The sequence below is a fragment of the Saccopteryx leptura genome, chromosome 1 (genome assembly GCF_036850995.1).
Source record: "Saccopteryx leptura isolate mSacLep1 chromosome 1, mSacLep1_pri_phased_curated, whole genome shotgun sequence".
Classification (NCBI taxonomy): Eukaryota; Metazoa; Chordata; class Mammalia; order Chiroptera; family Emballonuridae; genus Saccopteryx; species Saccopteryx leptura.
Genome location: NC_089503.1, coordinates 159,410,365 through 159,425,320, shown reverse-complemented (window position 1 = coordinate 159,425,320; position 14,956 = coordinate 159,410,365). Strand labels below are relative to the sequence as shown.

The 14,956-nt window shown below is 43.6% G+C and overlaps 2 protein-coding genes across 11 annotated transcripts in view; one reads left to right on the top strand and one right to left on the bottom strand.

Annotated features, from left to right (window-relative positions):
* LOC136401083 (uncharacterized) overlaps nucleotides 1-9,475 on the bottom strand; it is a 126,045-nt gene extending 116,570 nt beyond the window's left edge. For 5 of the 7 annotated variants that reach the window (XR_010750465.1, XM_066378770.1, XM_066378779.1 and 2 more), the window contains exons 1-3: nucleotides 8,985-9,475; nucleotides 8,250-8,377; nucleotides 6,362-6,489 (exon numbers count right to left, since the gene is read on the bottom strand). Coding sequence is in view for 5 of the 7 variants with exons in the window: in XM_066378770.1 (XP_066234867.1) it covers nucleotides 6,362-6,489; nucleotides 8,250-8,377; nucleotides 8,985-9,382 (654 nt within the window). In the remaining 2 variants the exon portion in view is untranslated. Of the gene's footprint in view, nucleotides 1-4,788; nucleotides 4,856-6,361; nucleotides 6,490-7,885; nucleotides 8,378-8,752; nucleotides 8,894-8,984 lie in introns of those variants that run through there. The other 2 variants (XM_066378751.1, XR_010750469.1) reach the window with 2 other exon arrangements.
* The window catches only part of OSMR (oncostatin M receptor), a 45,344-nt gene continuing 39,305 nt past the window's right edge, over nucleotides 8,918-14,956 (top strand). For all 4 annotated transcript variants that reach the window (XM_066378717.1, XM_066378708.1, XM_066378728.1 and 1 more), the window contains exon 1: nucleotides 8,918-9,044. The gene's annotated coding sequence lies outside the window, so the exon portion shown is untranslated. The remainder of the gene's footprint in view (nucleotides 9,045-14,956) is intronic.

The following is a 14,956-nucleotide window of genomic DNA, read 5'->3' as shown; positions in this document are numbered from 1 at the left end:
AGAGTCCACTGTGCACATGCTCTCGTCTCACAGTTTGAGGACTATGTTAGTGCTGTTCGCTTTAGATTAAGCCTTCCCAAAGGGACAGACCTGGTTTGCTCATTTGCTCTGTTAAGCAAAAGGTGTACTGTTCAGTAGGGGTTGCAGCTGACAAAGGTAGGTTTCAGACTTGGCTTGTTCTTCCAAAGGAATAAATCGAATGCATGATTTTGACCACAATGTGTAAAACGGGGGACATGACTAGCATCTATGCTATGAAGAAAAATAAGCGCTAAAGCAGAGAGCTGCCCTGTGCTGATTAAACAAAAGAAAAACCAAAAAGCTTACTAGCATTACTTCATCTTCCTAGTCTGTAACAACTTATAAAGGAATTTTAACTGTCAGCTATAGTTTCAGGTGATCAGATGATTTCTTTTTTACTTGAAAAAAAAAACTTGCTTTTCAGATTACACATATTTCTTTGAAAAGTATAAAGTTGACCACAAATTAGTTTTTCTTTCCTTCTAGTCTATACTTATAAGCATGCATGTACATGTATAAATACTGTTTTTCCACAATTAGAAACATATGATTCTGTATCTTGCTCTTTCGCTTATCATCAGCATTTTGCTGTTAATACATACTCTCTGGAACCTGACTTTCAATGGCTGAATGATATTCCATTATAAAGATATATCATAAAGATATAGCATAATTCATTAACAAACTTCCTTCTGTGCCCGAGCAATGTCTTCATGCCTTCATGCTACTTATGTCCTCTTCCTGGGCACAAGGGACACTTCCGTTTCCCAGCCTCCCTTGCAGCTCAGTGAGGACCAGGTGACTGACTTCCAGCCAACGGAAGGGTAAAGGTGGCTGGTCCTGGCCTTAAAGTCAACCTCCGTCCTCCTCTTGCCATCTCTGCTGCTGCGGCAACTCCAGAAACCGCCACTGCCAGATGGCATGGCTGTCGTATGGAAGCAGCCATCCATGCCCACGTCACTGCTCAGAAGAGGAAAGCACCAGACTGGCAGCAGGCTGCCCACCGAGTGAGACACAAACCCCTGTGTGCTCCTGCACGTAGCTCAGAGACGCCTTGATAAACAAGTGCATGTAACACCCACAAGTCGTTTCCAACTTCACGCTACTGTAAGTCCAGCATCATTCTGGGTGATTTCCATTAACGTTGCTAAAACAAGAAATGTTAGGTGAGTTGCCCCCTATTTTTATAAGCAGATGGCTATATTCCTTTTCATATGTTGGTATGATTTTATAGTTTCCTGCAGAGAGCTATTAAAAAAATGTGTAAAGAGACAAGCGGAAGTGTCTGGAGGATGACCCACAAGGCTGCACCCGCCTGGTGACAACGGATGGCCTGGACAAGGGCTCCCTGCGCCCCACGGCGGGGGCGGGGGCAGTGTCCCCCCCCCCCCCGGCCCCTGTGGTGCATAGGGTCTTGTTTCCCCAGCTCTATGAAGACAACTTCTGAAACCTGCCAGGTGCCAGAAGCCCGCATTCTCAGCCTCCTGCTGTGCAGTGGCACCCACACTCAGACCCCTCAGAGCCTAAGGTCGGTCTGCGCCTGCGCGCTAAGGAACACACATGCCAATGGGCTGGGCCCTTGCGTGTACTTCAGATCAGTGGTCCCCAACCCCTGGGCCGTGGACCGGTACCGGTCCGTGGGCCATTTGGTACCGATCTGCAGAGAAAGAATAAATAACTTACATTATTTCTGTTTTATTTATATTTAAGTCTGAGCGATGTTTTATTTTTTTTAAATGACCAGATTCCCTCTGTTACATCCGTCTAAGACTCACTCTTGATGCTTGTCTCGGTCACGTGATACATTTATCCATCCCACCCTAAAGGCCGGTCCGTGAAAATATTTTCTGACATTAAACCAGTCTGTGGTCCAAAAAAGGTTGGGGACCACTGCTTCAGATCACTGTCTCACCTCCTGTCATCATTGGCCGGTGCCAGGGGTATTTAAACATTTTTTTGTTTTTACCAAATAATATAATTCAAGAAATACAGAAGGATAGAGTTAATACTCTCCCCTATGTCTCTCAACCACCTAATTCTCTTTTCCAGAAGCAACTGATTTTCTTCTTCTATACCCTTAGAGAGATTATATTTGATTATAAATAGAAACAAATGAGGTTCTTTTGGAATCAAATAACACATTCTTCTGGTTTTTAAGTTATTACTTTTCAATAAAGCACATAATAAAAAACTAACCTTCATGGACAGGTCCAAATAAAAAGCACAAGCCTCCATACACACCAGCCCCATTTTAGACCTTCTCCCCAAGAACAACCACAGTTTCCAATTTCTTATTCTCCTAATCAAAACATGCTTATATATAAATCCCATAAATGTTAACAAGTAGATACATAAACATACCAAATACACATTTTTGATTCTTACTTTTTTCACTTAATTATGTATCTTGGACATATTTCCATAACAGCACACAGATAATCTTTGGGGGTGGTTATTAAGCATAAAAAGTTGTCAGTATTCTATTAGATCTTTAGGTTGTGGCTTAGTTTGTTGTAGTTACAAACAATGTTATTTTTTTTTTCTACCATCTCAACATTTTCCCCACAATGTTTTTCTAATGAGCATCTGTGTGTGCATATTGGACTTTTATATTATACCTGTGAATGTCTGCAAGCCTAAATTTTTAGTTAAGTGAATTTTTTTCTAATAACGGGGATGAGGGATTTTTAAAAAATCTATTTTCATCCTTTTTAAAAACATTTATACCTTCAGCCTGACCAGGTGGTGGTGCAGTGGACAGAAAGTCAATCTGGGATGCTGAGGTCCTAGATTTGAAACCCCCAGGTCACTGGCTTGATCGCAGGTTCACCAGCTTGAGCATGGAATCATCAAAATGATCCCACAGTCACTCGCTTGAACCCAAACGTGCTGGCTTGAGCAAAGGGTCACTGGGTCAGCTTGTGACCCCTGGTCAAGTTATGCATGAGAAAGCAAACAATGAATAACTAAAGTTATTCATTGATGCTTCTCATCTCTCTCCCTTCCTCCCTGTCTGCTTCTCTTTCTCTCTTCCTTCTTGTGTACATGTCTCCTCACCCTTCACTAAAATAAATAAATAAATAAAAATAAAATAAAAAGCATTTACACTTTCACCTTTAGGTATGTTCCAATAAATTCTAGGCACAGACAAGTTCTCACAATTATTTTTGCTACAAGCTCTAACAGCATTGATTTAATTCCATTTCTCTGCTTCTTGTTGCATTTCTTCTTATTCTAGTTTAGCTTGTGTTGAATTTGAACAAGCATTTCTCCCTGACCTGTTCCCCACAAAATGCCTTGGGAGTGTAGAAATTACCTGCACATTATTCCAGAGTGACTAAGCATCATCTGATCATACTTGATAATGGACCAGATCACTGCTGTTCTGTGGGAGCATGGTGGGAGGGGCCACATTGAAGAAGCTAAGATTACAGAGGAAAGTGAGTGCCTTTAGGAACTTTTCAGTTTAATCCAGAGAAAATTAATTTAAGCACAAATGGAATCTGAAAGAAAAAGATATAGCTTACCGTAACTCCCGCAAATAAATGTTGCTTTTGGCATTTGGACAAAGTTCAGAGGAAATTCAAAGACAAGGAAACAGTAAAAATTAAGGACACATGTTGTGACCCACACAGCAGACACCACAAAAATCCTGCCAAAGGGCAAATTAAAATAAAATTCTAAAGAAAAATTAAATAATGTAAAAGAAGGCAGAAAGGGAGAAAAAGAAGAACAAAAAAAGAGGGAACAGAAGAGAAGACATAGTAAAACGGCAGGTTAAACTCAACCATATCAATGGCTGCCTTGAAGGTAAGTCTCTCAAACACTTCCTATCACGTTAAAATGCGGGGACTGTCAGAATGAACTTTTGAAAGAGTCCCAACTACATGCGGTCTAAGCAATGCTGTTTAAATACAAATACAGCGATAAACCTCTTAGATCAAACCTAACAAATAGTTTTCAAAAGTCCCCAAAGTTCCCATCTAATTTTTCCCCAAAGTACTTCCCCCCTCACTGTATTAATGCAATAACGTTTAGCATTAACTACTGCATTCTTATTTGTTAATTCCCACAACCATAGGCCAAAATAATCAAAATAGCTATATAAACAAACACATATTCAACATTCTCCCTAAAGCCCACAGGGAGAAAAAAAAAATTAAAGGTCCAAAAACATTCTCCCCATTGTCTGGTGTCTGATAATTTCTGAAGGCAGGTGTGAACACAATTACAGTATCTAGGAGAGGGAAAAATGTAAAATCAATAGATCGGTCCATCAGTCAATCTTCAAGTAATTTCTACCTCAAGCAAGAGACGCCTTTAAAACTCTTAAGGATGAGGTAATACCTCATTTAAATTTACTTTACAGATATTGGGGAGGGAAGCAATTCACAATTAAGTAATTATAGGAAGTCCTCTGAAATCATTAAATGTGAAAGTACCAGGCAATTGCTGACCCCACCCCTCCTTTTTGGATATCTGGAAGTGATGGCTGTCTTTTAAATGCCCAAGCATTATGATATATTCCAGATTTTTAAATGTTCAAAAGGCCCATTTAGTTTTTCATCAAATGCAAAATAACATTTCAATTTCATTATGTTCTTTTAGAAATACTGCTAGTATCAGCAACATTCATAACTATAGCAGCATGGTTTAAGACTTAAAAGTGAATCTTTAAAATATCAAGTGTGATAATATGCCAAAGAGGAAAAGAGAGAAAGAATTCTTATCACAGAGGGTAATTGTAAATCACCATCCACTACTTACTTGATAAAGCCACTTTCTTCAGAAAACTCCCAATTCCTTCAAACTCTGTCAGTTTGGTTACCAAATACTGCCAAACAAGGAAGTATAGATATTTCTAGTAGTTGAACAAACAGAATCATAATTAAATAACTGATTTTATATATCTATATTGGTCCTTATACCGATATCCACATCTATATCAATATAATGTTACATACAAAATTATAATGGCAGTCTTAGAACTGTTCTTCCCCTGAGAAGGTGGACAGGGTAGGAATATATTCCACTGAAGCCTCCCTTGTAAGGGTGACACACACGAGGCTTTCTTGTGGAAGATAAGAGGATGATGGGGGATGGACCCAGGATCTTTCTCAGGTTTTTGGGTGTTATTTAAATTAACGGGTGGACCATTCACATAATATAGAGAGTCAAATGGGGAAAAATGACAAGTTTGAAGTTGGACCTATTGATTTTGATGTACAAATAAGTTGGTCTGGGGTTCAGATGAAGTAATTGCAATGGAAAGGAAGATTTTAGGGTCATCAGTGCACAAGTATTCATTGAAATCAGGACATGACCCCGGCCGGTGGCTCAGTGGATAGAGTGTCAGCCTGGTGCACGGACATCCCAGGTTCGGTTTCTGGTCAGAGCACACAGAAGAAGCAACCATCTGCTTCTCCCTCCAACTCTCCCTCTTCCCCTCCCACAGTCAGTGGCTCAATTAGTTCAAGCCTGGCCCCAGGAACTGAGGATAGCTCAGTTGGTCCGAGCATGTCAGCCTCAGGTATTAAAAATAGCTTGGTACTAGAGCATTGGCTCCAGATGGGATTGCCAGGTGGATCCCAGCCGGGGCACATGCAGGTGTCTGCCTCACTATCTCCCCTCCTTTCACCTAAAAAAGAAATAAAGAAAAAGAAAGAAAGGAAGAAAGAAAGAAAGAAAGAAAGAAAGAAAGAAAGAAAGAAAGAAAGAAAGAAGGAAGGGAGGGGAGGGGAGGGGAGGGGAGGGGAGGGGAGGGGAGGGGAGGGGAGGGGAGGGGAGGGGAGGGGAGGGGAGGGGAGGAAGAAATAAATCAGGACCGTGGATGTGGTCATTTGGGAGACTGTGGACTGTCGATTGTGGAGCCCTGGGACCACCAACATTTATAGGACAGGTAGAGAACAAGAAGCCCGAGAAGGCGGCAGAGAAGAGAGTCAGAGAAATAGGGGAGTGTAAGGAGAGTTGTGCCACTGAAATTAAAAAAAAAGAAAAAAAGAGAAAGACCATCAGGGAGGAGTGACAAATAAAGTAGAACAAACATGTTCCTTCAGCGTGATCTTGTCAGTAGTAGGCAGGGAAGGGTATGTCAGCCCTTAGCTTAATAAACTGTTGGTATTTTTCATCTTTTCCGTTTCAGCTACTTTCAGGCTAATTTTAAAAAGCAATCTTTGAAATATGTATCACATACATGCCTCGCTAGGGCTGCTGTTACAAATTACCACACATGTAGTGGCTTAAGAGTTACAGAAATTGGTTTGCCAACAGTTCTCAAGTCCCACCAAGGTGCAGGCAGGGTGCGTTACTTCTTAGGGGGTCGGGGGGGGGGGGTCCATACCTTTCTCCTGACTTCTGCTGACTGCCAGCAGTCCTTGGCATCCTTGGCTTGAGGCAGAATAACTCCAATCTCTGCCGCAGTTGTCACATGGTACTCCTCATGTGTGTCTATGTCCAAATTTCCTCTTCCTATAAAGACAGCATTCATTGGATTAATCCAGTGTGACCTCATCTTAACTTGATGAAATCTGCAAAAACAATATTTTCAAGTAGTCATATTTGAAGGTTTTGGGTGGACACAAATTTTTGGAGGATACTATTCAACCCACCATCCTAAAGGTATGATCACAAATTTATAAGCGCTATAGCAACTAGACTCTAGAAAGAGGGGGTAGAGAAATTAGAATGGTGCACACAATAATTGAATGGTATGTGGGCACCTGTTGGAGGAGGTCACTGAGTGGACATGACTCTCACCCGACCTCAGTGCCAGACCAAGACAATCAGAGGCGATTCACCCCTCCCCTGGCCTTGGAAGGTATGTTCTACTGCTTCCGTCCTAGAAGCCTTCAGAGGACGGCGCCTTGAGAAAGTAATGTGTTACTGAGACCACCTGGATGGTATACTTTACTGAACCCCATTAAAGCCTCCAAACTCTTCAGACTCTGGCCAAAGGGTGTGGAAATGTACACCGCTGGCCACCTAGACAACTCTCATGTGTAAGTTCCCTTGCTTTACGAAACCTGTCACCTAGCAGTCTGGAGTGGTCTGCCTCCATGTATGGAGGCCAGTTTCTCATTTCACTGGGGGAACTCCTACAGTTTCAAACCAACAAAATTTTTTTGCACTTTAGTTTCCGTCTATTGTAATAGGAGTCCAAAGTAAGTTAAGACTCACTTTGTAGTGGCGCTGGCTGGGTGGCACCCTGGATAGAGCGTCCTCCCCGCCCACTGGGTCGCAGCTTCAATGCGGGTCAGGGCACATAGAAGAAGCAATGGAACAACTAAGTGGAACTCTCTTTCTCTTCCCCCTCTTTCTCTTTCTCTCCCTTCCTTTCTCTCTGTCACTCTCAAATCAATGGGGAAAAAAATTTTTTTTCTTTTTTTTTATATATATTTTTTAATTTATTCATTTTAGAAAGGAGAGGGAGAGAGAGAGAGAGAGAGAGAGAGAGGAGAGACAGAGAGAGAGAAAGGGGGAGGAGCTGGAAGCATCAACTCCCATATGTGCCTTGACCAGGCAAGCCAGGGTTTCGAACCAGGGACCTCAGCATTTCCAGGTTGATGCTTCATCCCACTGCACCACCACAGGTCAGGCGAAAAAGTTTTTTTAAAGACTCACTTTGTAGAAAGTTTTCACATTCAACATTTTTTATATGGCCTCTCCTCTGCTCTAGGAGATACTCCTCTGAACTATATCTATCCAAAAAAAGTCACCTTTCCCCTCCCAGCCTCCTTCACTCAGTGAAATACAGAATCAGAAAGCCCTTCCAACGGGTTGGGACCTGTTTTGACAGAGGTTTCAAAGCAATACAGAGAGCTAAACTAATGGACTCTTTAAAACTCTTGAAGTAATGGGAGGCGAGGTGTGGCGAAGAATCAGACACTTATTTAGACAAAAGTACCTTTTCTTCATTATTATCAAATATTTACTATGCACCGTACGTAGTCTTCGCGGTACCATTAGGTATTAAGTGTATTCGGGCATAAAAGAAAAATATCCTGGCGATGACTCTAGGGAGCAGCAAAAAGAATGGACAAACATAAAAGTAACATTTGGAGTAATTCCGACATTAATTTGAGCTCTCCGGTTCTTTCAAAAGTTATTCCGAAGTTTGGTTCACTAGCGATCCTTCTTGGTCACTCGTGGTCCCCCTCGTCCTCACAGTCCCTGACACTTGTGATGTTTTCCAGGGTCCCCAAACCCGAAGCAGAACAGGCTTCGCTAACCAGGTGCAGTGCCATGCGCCAGGCTCTGAGACACTGGCGCCCACGGGGTCCTCTCTGGGTCCCAGGCTGGTTGGGGATTCCACTCCAGCTCCAAAGTCCATGCGGCTCTCAGACAGTCCATCGTGTTACTATAAAGAGAGGGCAAACATGTTTGAAAGGTCCGAATTTGAAATGTGTATCTCAAAGAAAGATGGCACTTTTTTAGAAGAAAGCCACATGGCTGCACTCACGACTCTGAAACGCAGACTTCAGGACGCTTGACAGGGCGTTTGCAGACAGATTGAGTGCCAGGAGCCCAGAAATCCCAACACTTACTACTTCTTTAAACACAGAGCGGAGGCCGAGGGCGCGTCCCAGGTAGGGTGACAGGTGGCCCGAGGCCTTAGCTGGCTTTCCCGGGTCTGTGGCCCGCCCCGCGCCCCGCCGTGGGCCCTCCGTTCCTCCCCAGGCCTCTGCCCCTCCCTTCCCCACCGGCCCCGCCAGTCTCCGCATCCCTGGCCAACCTCAGTTTCCGCAGGGTCCCGTTCTCCTCCCGCAGGAACCCGGCCGCTTCCCCCCGGGACCCCAGGAGGCGAATTCCTATGGGTCCCACGGGTGCCAAGAGTGCGCAGCAAGACGGGAAATTGCAAAAGTCTTCGGCCCGCGGCCCTCCCCCGCGGCCTTCCCGTAACTTCCGCCCCTCGGCGCTTGTCCCGCGACTGATTCATAGCCCGGCGGCCGCACCGGGGTCCGCACCCGCCACGGCGTCGCCGAGGACACGTCCGGCCAGCCCTGCGCCCGCGCGCCCGCCGCGGGGTGAGTACCGCCTGCTCCCGCCGCGCCGCGGCCCTCGGCTGCCCCCTGGCCCGCGGGCCCGCGCGGGGATAGTCGGCCCAGCGCGCCTCCCTTCCCGCCAGGCACCGCCGCTCTTGGTCACTGCGGCTTAGGTCGGATCTGCGGGGAGACCGGGAGGATCTAGTTCTGGAAAGAACTAGACCACCGCACGGAAGGTCTAGTTCTTTCCAGAGCGCATGGCGCGGGGCCACCGCGTCCCCTTCCCGCTGCCGCTTCCTTGGGTGGTCGGGAATGTTTGTGGAGTGACACTTCCCTCTGACCCACTTCTGCCTCTCTCCCAGGCCGCCGAAGGGGGTCATTGTCCTCCCCGGTGGGGGGTGAGCCCGCCACCCACCACCAACTCCCACCGACAGTCTCTGGCAGTCTGCCAGATCAGGCTCTATTTGTTTACACCTGGCCGGGGGAGGCGCTCACCGCAAGTGGAGCGAGCGTCCCCGGATGCTCGCGTCTGGGACAGCCACCCGCCACGCATGAAGGAGAACCGAGGCGGCGCGCAGGCAGCGGGCTCACCCCCCCCCCCCTTTTATAGACAATACCGGGATGAACGGGTTCAGTAATTTGTCCAGTACCATAGATCTTCGTTTCCGTCGAGCCCAGGGGTTTGCTCCTGATTTAGAATTCATCTTCTAATAGTCCTTAATCCACCCCACTATCCATCCATCCATCCATCCATCCATCCATCCATCCATCCATCCATCCATCCATCCATCCTGCTTGTCTGCCCTGTGATGGGAGGCATGGTGCTATGGAGAAAGGCCGTTTGATAACCGAGAAGCTTGAAGACCTTTTGTGAACAAGCTTATTCTCCAACTCAGTAGGAGTAAATGTGGGGGTCAATGTAATCAGAAGATAGGAAAGAAATGAATGTGGTGTATTTAATTGAGGCTACAAGGGAAGAAACTTTAGGTCTTATTCTGAAGCCGAAAACTCACTTTGGGACTTAGGTCAAATTATGTATCACCTAAGCCTCAATTTCCTTGTCTGCAAATTAATAATGGTTCATACTTATGAGACCAGGTATTATTTTAAGTATTTACATTTTCTTGTTTGTTTAATGTTCACCAGTGAGGTAGGTACTAGTTTTGTCATTGCCTTTCTATCAATGAACAGAGAGATGTCACACAGCTAGTAGGTGGCAGAGTCAAGATTTGACTTTGGAATTTGCTTATCGCCTCCATGCTGTGTATCAAATTTAGGACCCTTTTTAGAATGGCCCTGGGGGTTGGTGTTTCATTGTTGTTCAGCTTTGTCTCTCTCTGGATTGTTTTAAAATGCTCTCAGAGACAAGCCTTAAGGCTCAAGGACTTCAAGTGGTGAGAGCAGCCAGGAGTTCCCAAGCAACTCTGTCGGAATCATTCCTGGAGCTTTTAAAGCGCTGGACTCCAACCTCAGCTACCTATTTAGAATCTTCAGGGCATGCTCAGTTTGGTGTCTCCCCTGGTAGCATTCAGTACTGTTCGAATGCCTTCAGTGCCAGGGAGCTCACCACCTAACATGTCATTGCTGGGCAGAGCTAATTCTCAGCTGTAGCTTCCCCCCCTCGTGATTTACATCTTGGTTCCAGTTCTGCCTCCTGTTGTCCCAGCAAATGTGGCTAAGGACACTTTACAAACCAGGTCTCTTTTCTTTAATCTGACAAACCAGGAGCACCTACCAGGATGCACAGAGGTGTTCCAGAGTCTCTGACATTCTTAACACCCTCTTGTCTTGACAAGGAAACAAAGCAGGAAAACTACATATTATGTTTTTGAAAAGGACTGGGTGGAAATGTGATCTGACGGGAGGAAGGGGTGTGCTTTCCGGTGGGAACTGGGCCAAGCGTAGTTGGCTCAGGTAGAAGGAAATCTTAGTGAGGGTCATCTGGCACCCTTACAGGACCCTGAGCCCAGGGCCTCCTTCCTCAGGGTGAGGGGTAAGGCCTCCATGAATGTGAAAAGAAATACATGAAATGAGGAAAAGAAAATAATAGAACCTTGTGAGAAATCCCCTTTCCTTTAAGCAGGCTTCCTTGTAGCTACGTAAAGAACTGCTTTTCCCACAGCTTGTCCTTGGTTCCTCAGACTGCCTCCCTATTTCATTCTAGTTCTGCTGATTTCCAGTGCTCATTTACTCCAGGTTGCCCGTTTCTATTTTTATGTTTTAAAAATAATACCAGTATTAACTGAATACATTCTCATGTGAACAATAGAGAAGTCTACGGAATGAACTGTGCAAATACCATCCTCACTCCTACCCACACGCAGAGGAGGGAAGGCTAAGTTTGGTATACACCATTCCAAGATTTTTTTTTCTTTTCTATGCATTTGCATAATATGCATGTATATATGTATTCTAGTAGATGTAAAAGACATCTTATTACATCATGCAGCTCACTTTTTCACTCCCAAGTCTCAGAGCTCTTCCCACATCTCTAAATACCTCTTTTAGTAATGGCTGCATGTTATTCTAAAGTAGAAATACACTTTATCCATCTTTTCCCTTATTAATGGGCATTTGGGTCATCTAAAGTTATTCTGTATTAGCAACAGTGCTTCAGGGAAGATTATGCATTCTTCTTTGTGCGGATGCCTGAGCATATCTGCAGAATAGAATCCTAAGAGAGAGATTCTTGCATCAAAGGCAGCAGTTCTCAACCTGTGGGTCACTACCCACAGGTTGAGAACCGCTGATCAAAGGATTTGTCTGTTTTCAACTTGATAGATACAACACTTCAAATTGCACCACTGCCTCCAATGCAGGTACTAATTCAAACTGAAGTGCATGAGTATCTGTCTCCCTCATCCTCCCTGATATCAGCTGTTATCTTGTTCTTAATTTAAAATTTTAGATCTGGTAAATGAGTGAAGTCAATAAGGCATTCATATTGTTGTGCAACCATCACCACCATCCTTTTCCAGAATTCTCTTCATCTTGCAAAACTGAATCTCTGTACCCACTAAACAGGAACTCCCCGTTTCCCCCATCCCCTCCCCATCCCCTGGCACCCACCATTCCATTTTCTCTCTCCGTGAATTTGACTACTAGGTACCTCACAGAAGTGGAGTCATACAATATTTGTCTTTTGGTAACTGGTTTGTTTCATTTAGCTAAATGTTCTCAGGGCTCAACCAGGTGTCAGAATTTTCTTTCTTTTTAAGACTAAATAATATTCCATTGTGTGTAAGCTCCATTTTGCTTATCTATTAAAAATACTTTTATTTTAACTATCTTTTGCTACACAGAAATTTTAAATGTGTAATCAACTCTGCAATTTCATGATTTCTGTGCTTTGTCTTGTTCAGGAAGGTCTTTTTCACCTAAAAATTATTTTTAAAGTTATCTCCTAATATAGTATTTTGGTTTTTACATTAAGCTCTTTAAAATATGATGTTTTTGTATAAGGTGAAAAACAAGGATTAACCATTTTTTTTTCTATAATCCTGGGCAGTTCACCTAATAGCATTTATTTAATTGTATATCTTTTTTCCCCCACTCACTTCTAAGTTCTGTTTTTATAGTAAAAGAAATTCCTACTTATATAAGGGTCTGTTTCAGAACTTGATTCTGTTGCATTGATCGATTCTGTCTGTTTTTATGCCAGCTGGGGGGGACAGTAGGCTTGGATGTGGATGTGCAGAAGGTCCAGGTGTGCGACCTGGAGGCTGAGTCACAGGATCTCCCACAGTGGGTTCTCCTCAAGGTGCTTGGGCAGACCTGCACAGGCACATGCCTCTTCCCAAGGCGGCTTTCTGCGCACACTGTTCTGAACCTTGCTTTTCCATTGAGTATGTTCTGGACAGTCTTCCATGTCAGTTTGTGTATCATTTCATTCTTTTCAAAAGTTTCATACTATTTCTTTTGTATTGTATTGTGTTGTACTGTATTGTATCGTATTGTATTTTTCCGAAGTTAGAAGCGGGGAAGCAGACAAACAGACTCCCACATGTACCCCACCAGGATCCAACCGGCATACCCACCAGGGGGTGATGCTCTGCCCATCTGGGGCATTGTTTGTTGTGGCCAGAACCATTCTAGAGCCTGAGGTGGAGACCGTGGAGCCATCCTTAGTGCCCAGGCCAGCTTTGCTCCAATGAAGCCTTGGCTGGGGGAGGGGAAGAGAGAGATAGAGAGGAAGGAGAGGAGAAGGGTGGAGAAGCAGATGGGAACTTCTCCTATGTACCCTGACTGGGAATTGAACTGGGGACTTGCACACACCAGGCCAATGCTTACCACTGAGCCAACCGGCTAGGGCCATACTATTTCTTTGTAAAAATGCATCATAATTCTATTTCCTAGTTTGATGTGTAAAATCATTCTTTTTTTTTCTCGACATAAATGCTACAATGAATATTCTTTAACCCTTTGAGTAGTGAATTTTTTTCATGCTCACTGACCCACAGGAGTGAGTTTTTTTTTTCAAAAAATGAAATTAGTTACAGTTACAGTTTTATTAACTTAAAATCATGTTTGATAACCAATTTATGGAAACAAGAAGAACATACATTTGCCTTTATTTAATGTTGCCTTACACATATATGATAGTACTCTGGATGGTCAGGAGGTATGAGTACGTACATGAACATTCGTACTTCTACTCAAAGGGCTAAAAATATGTATTTTTGTGTACATACATGAACACCACACACATACATATATACATACTATCTATAGGACAGAATTCCCATAATAATACCTCTGAATCAAAGGTAGTGCATACTAAATATTTTTTACTATATATTTGAGTTTATTGGAATGACATTGGTTGGCAAACTGAACAGGATTCAAGTGTACAACTCATAAAATGCCACCTGCACATCACATAATAGAGAGTGCCAGATTGATGATGGTAAGGTATTTTTTTTACCATAAGTGAGTAACAATACGTACTTTTTCAAACTCTTACCAATACTAGATTGTAAGACCCTTTTAAGCTTTCTAATAGAACACCACACAGAGACATACACAATTATTGTTTTAATTTGCATTTATTTATATATTAGTGATAGGGTCCAGTTTTTCTTTCTTCTTATTTTGGTTCTTCTTTTTTTTTTTTTTTAAGAGAAGAAGGGAGATAGTGAAATAGACTCTCACATGTGCCCTGACAGGGATCCACCTGGCAACCATCGTCTGGGACTGATGCTATAATCAACCAAGCTATATTTAGCACCTGAGGCTCATGTGCTTGTACCAACCAAACTATTTTCAGTGCCTGGGGCCACGCTAGAACCAACAGAGCCACTGGCTACAGGAGGGAAAGAGAGAGGGAAAGGGGAGAGGAAGGGAGGAGAAGCAGATGGTCACTTCTCTCTCTGTGCCCTGACTGGGAATCAAGCCAGGACATCCATACACTGGGCTGACACTCTATCCACTGAGCCAATTGGCCAGGGCCATCTTTTGGTTCTTAATAGTGTCTTCTTTTTTACAAATTACATATGTGTGTTATTTGCCAGTTTTTCTACAGCGTTGCTTTTCTTTTTCTTACTGATGTCTAAGGGCTCCTTGTATAGTAAGGATCATAATCCTTTGCCCTAAATATTAAAACTGCTGTTCTGTTTGTTGTTGATCTAATTATAGCACTATAACTTTTAATATAATCAGTGTAGCAATCTGTATTTTGTTGTTTCTGGGTGATATACCACGCTCAGGCAGAGTATACATTTATTCACTATGACCTCCTTCACAAGCTGCACTTCTCAGCATGTGTCCTGGGTGAATAGCTTCTTTCTTTCAAACATCCTTGCATATGACATCAGGCACCCAGCCAGTTTGAAGAGTTTAGCAGCACACCCATGTTCTTGGGAAGCAAGTGATTGATCATGCTGCTTCTCACGGGGATTATTTGCAGTGGGGAAACTACCCAGAAGTAAATAGCTCAGTAATGACAAGACAAGACA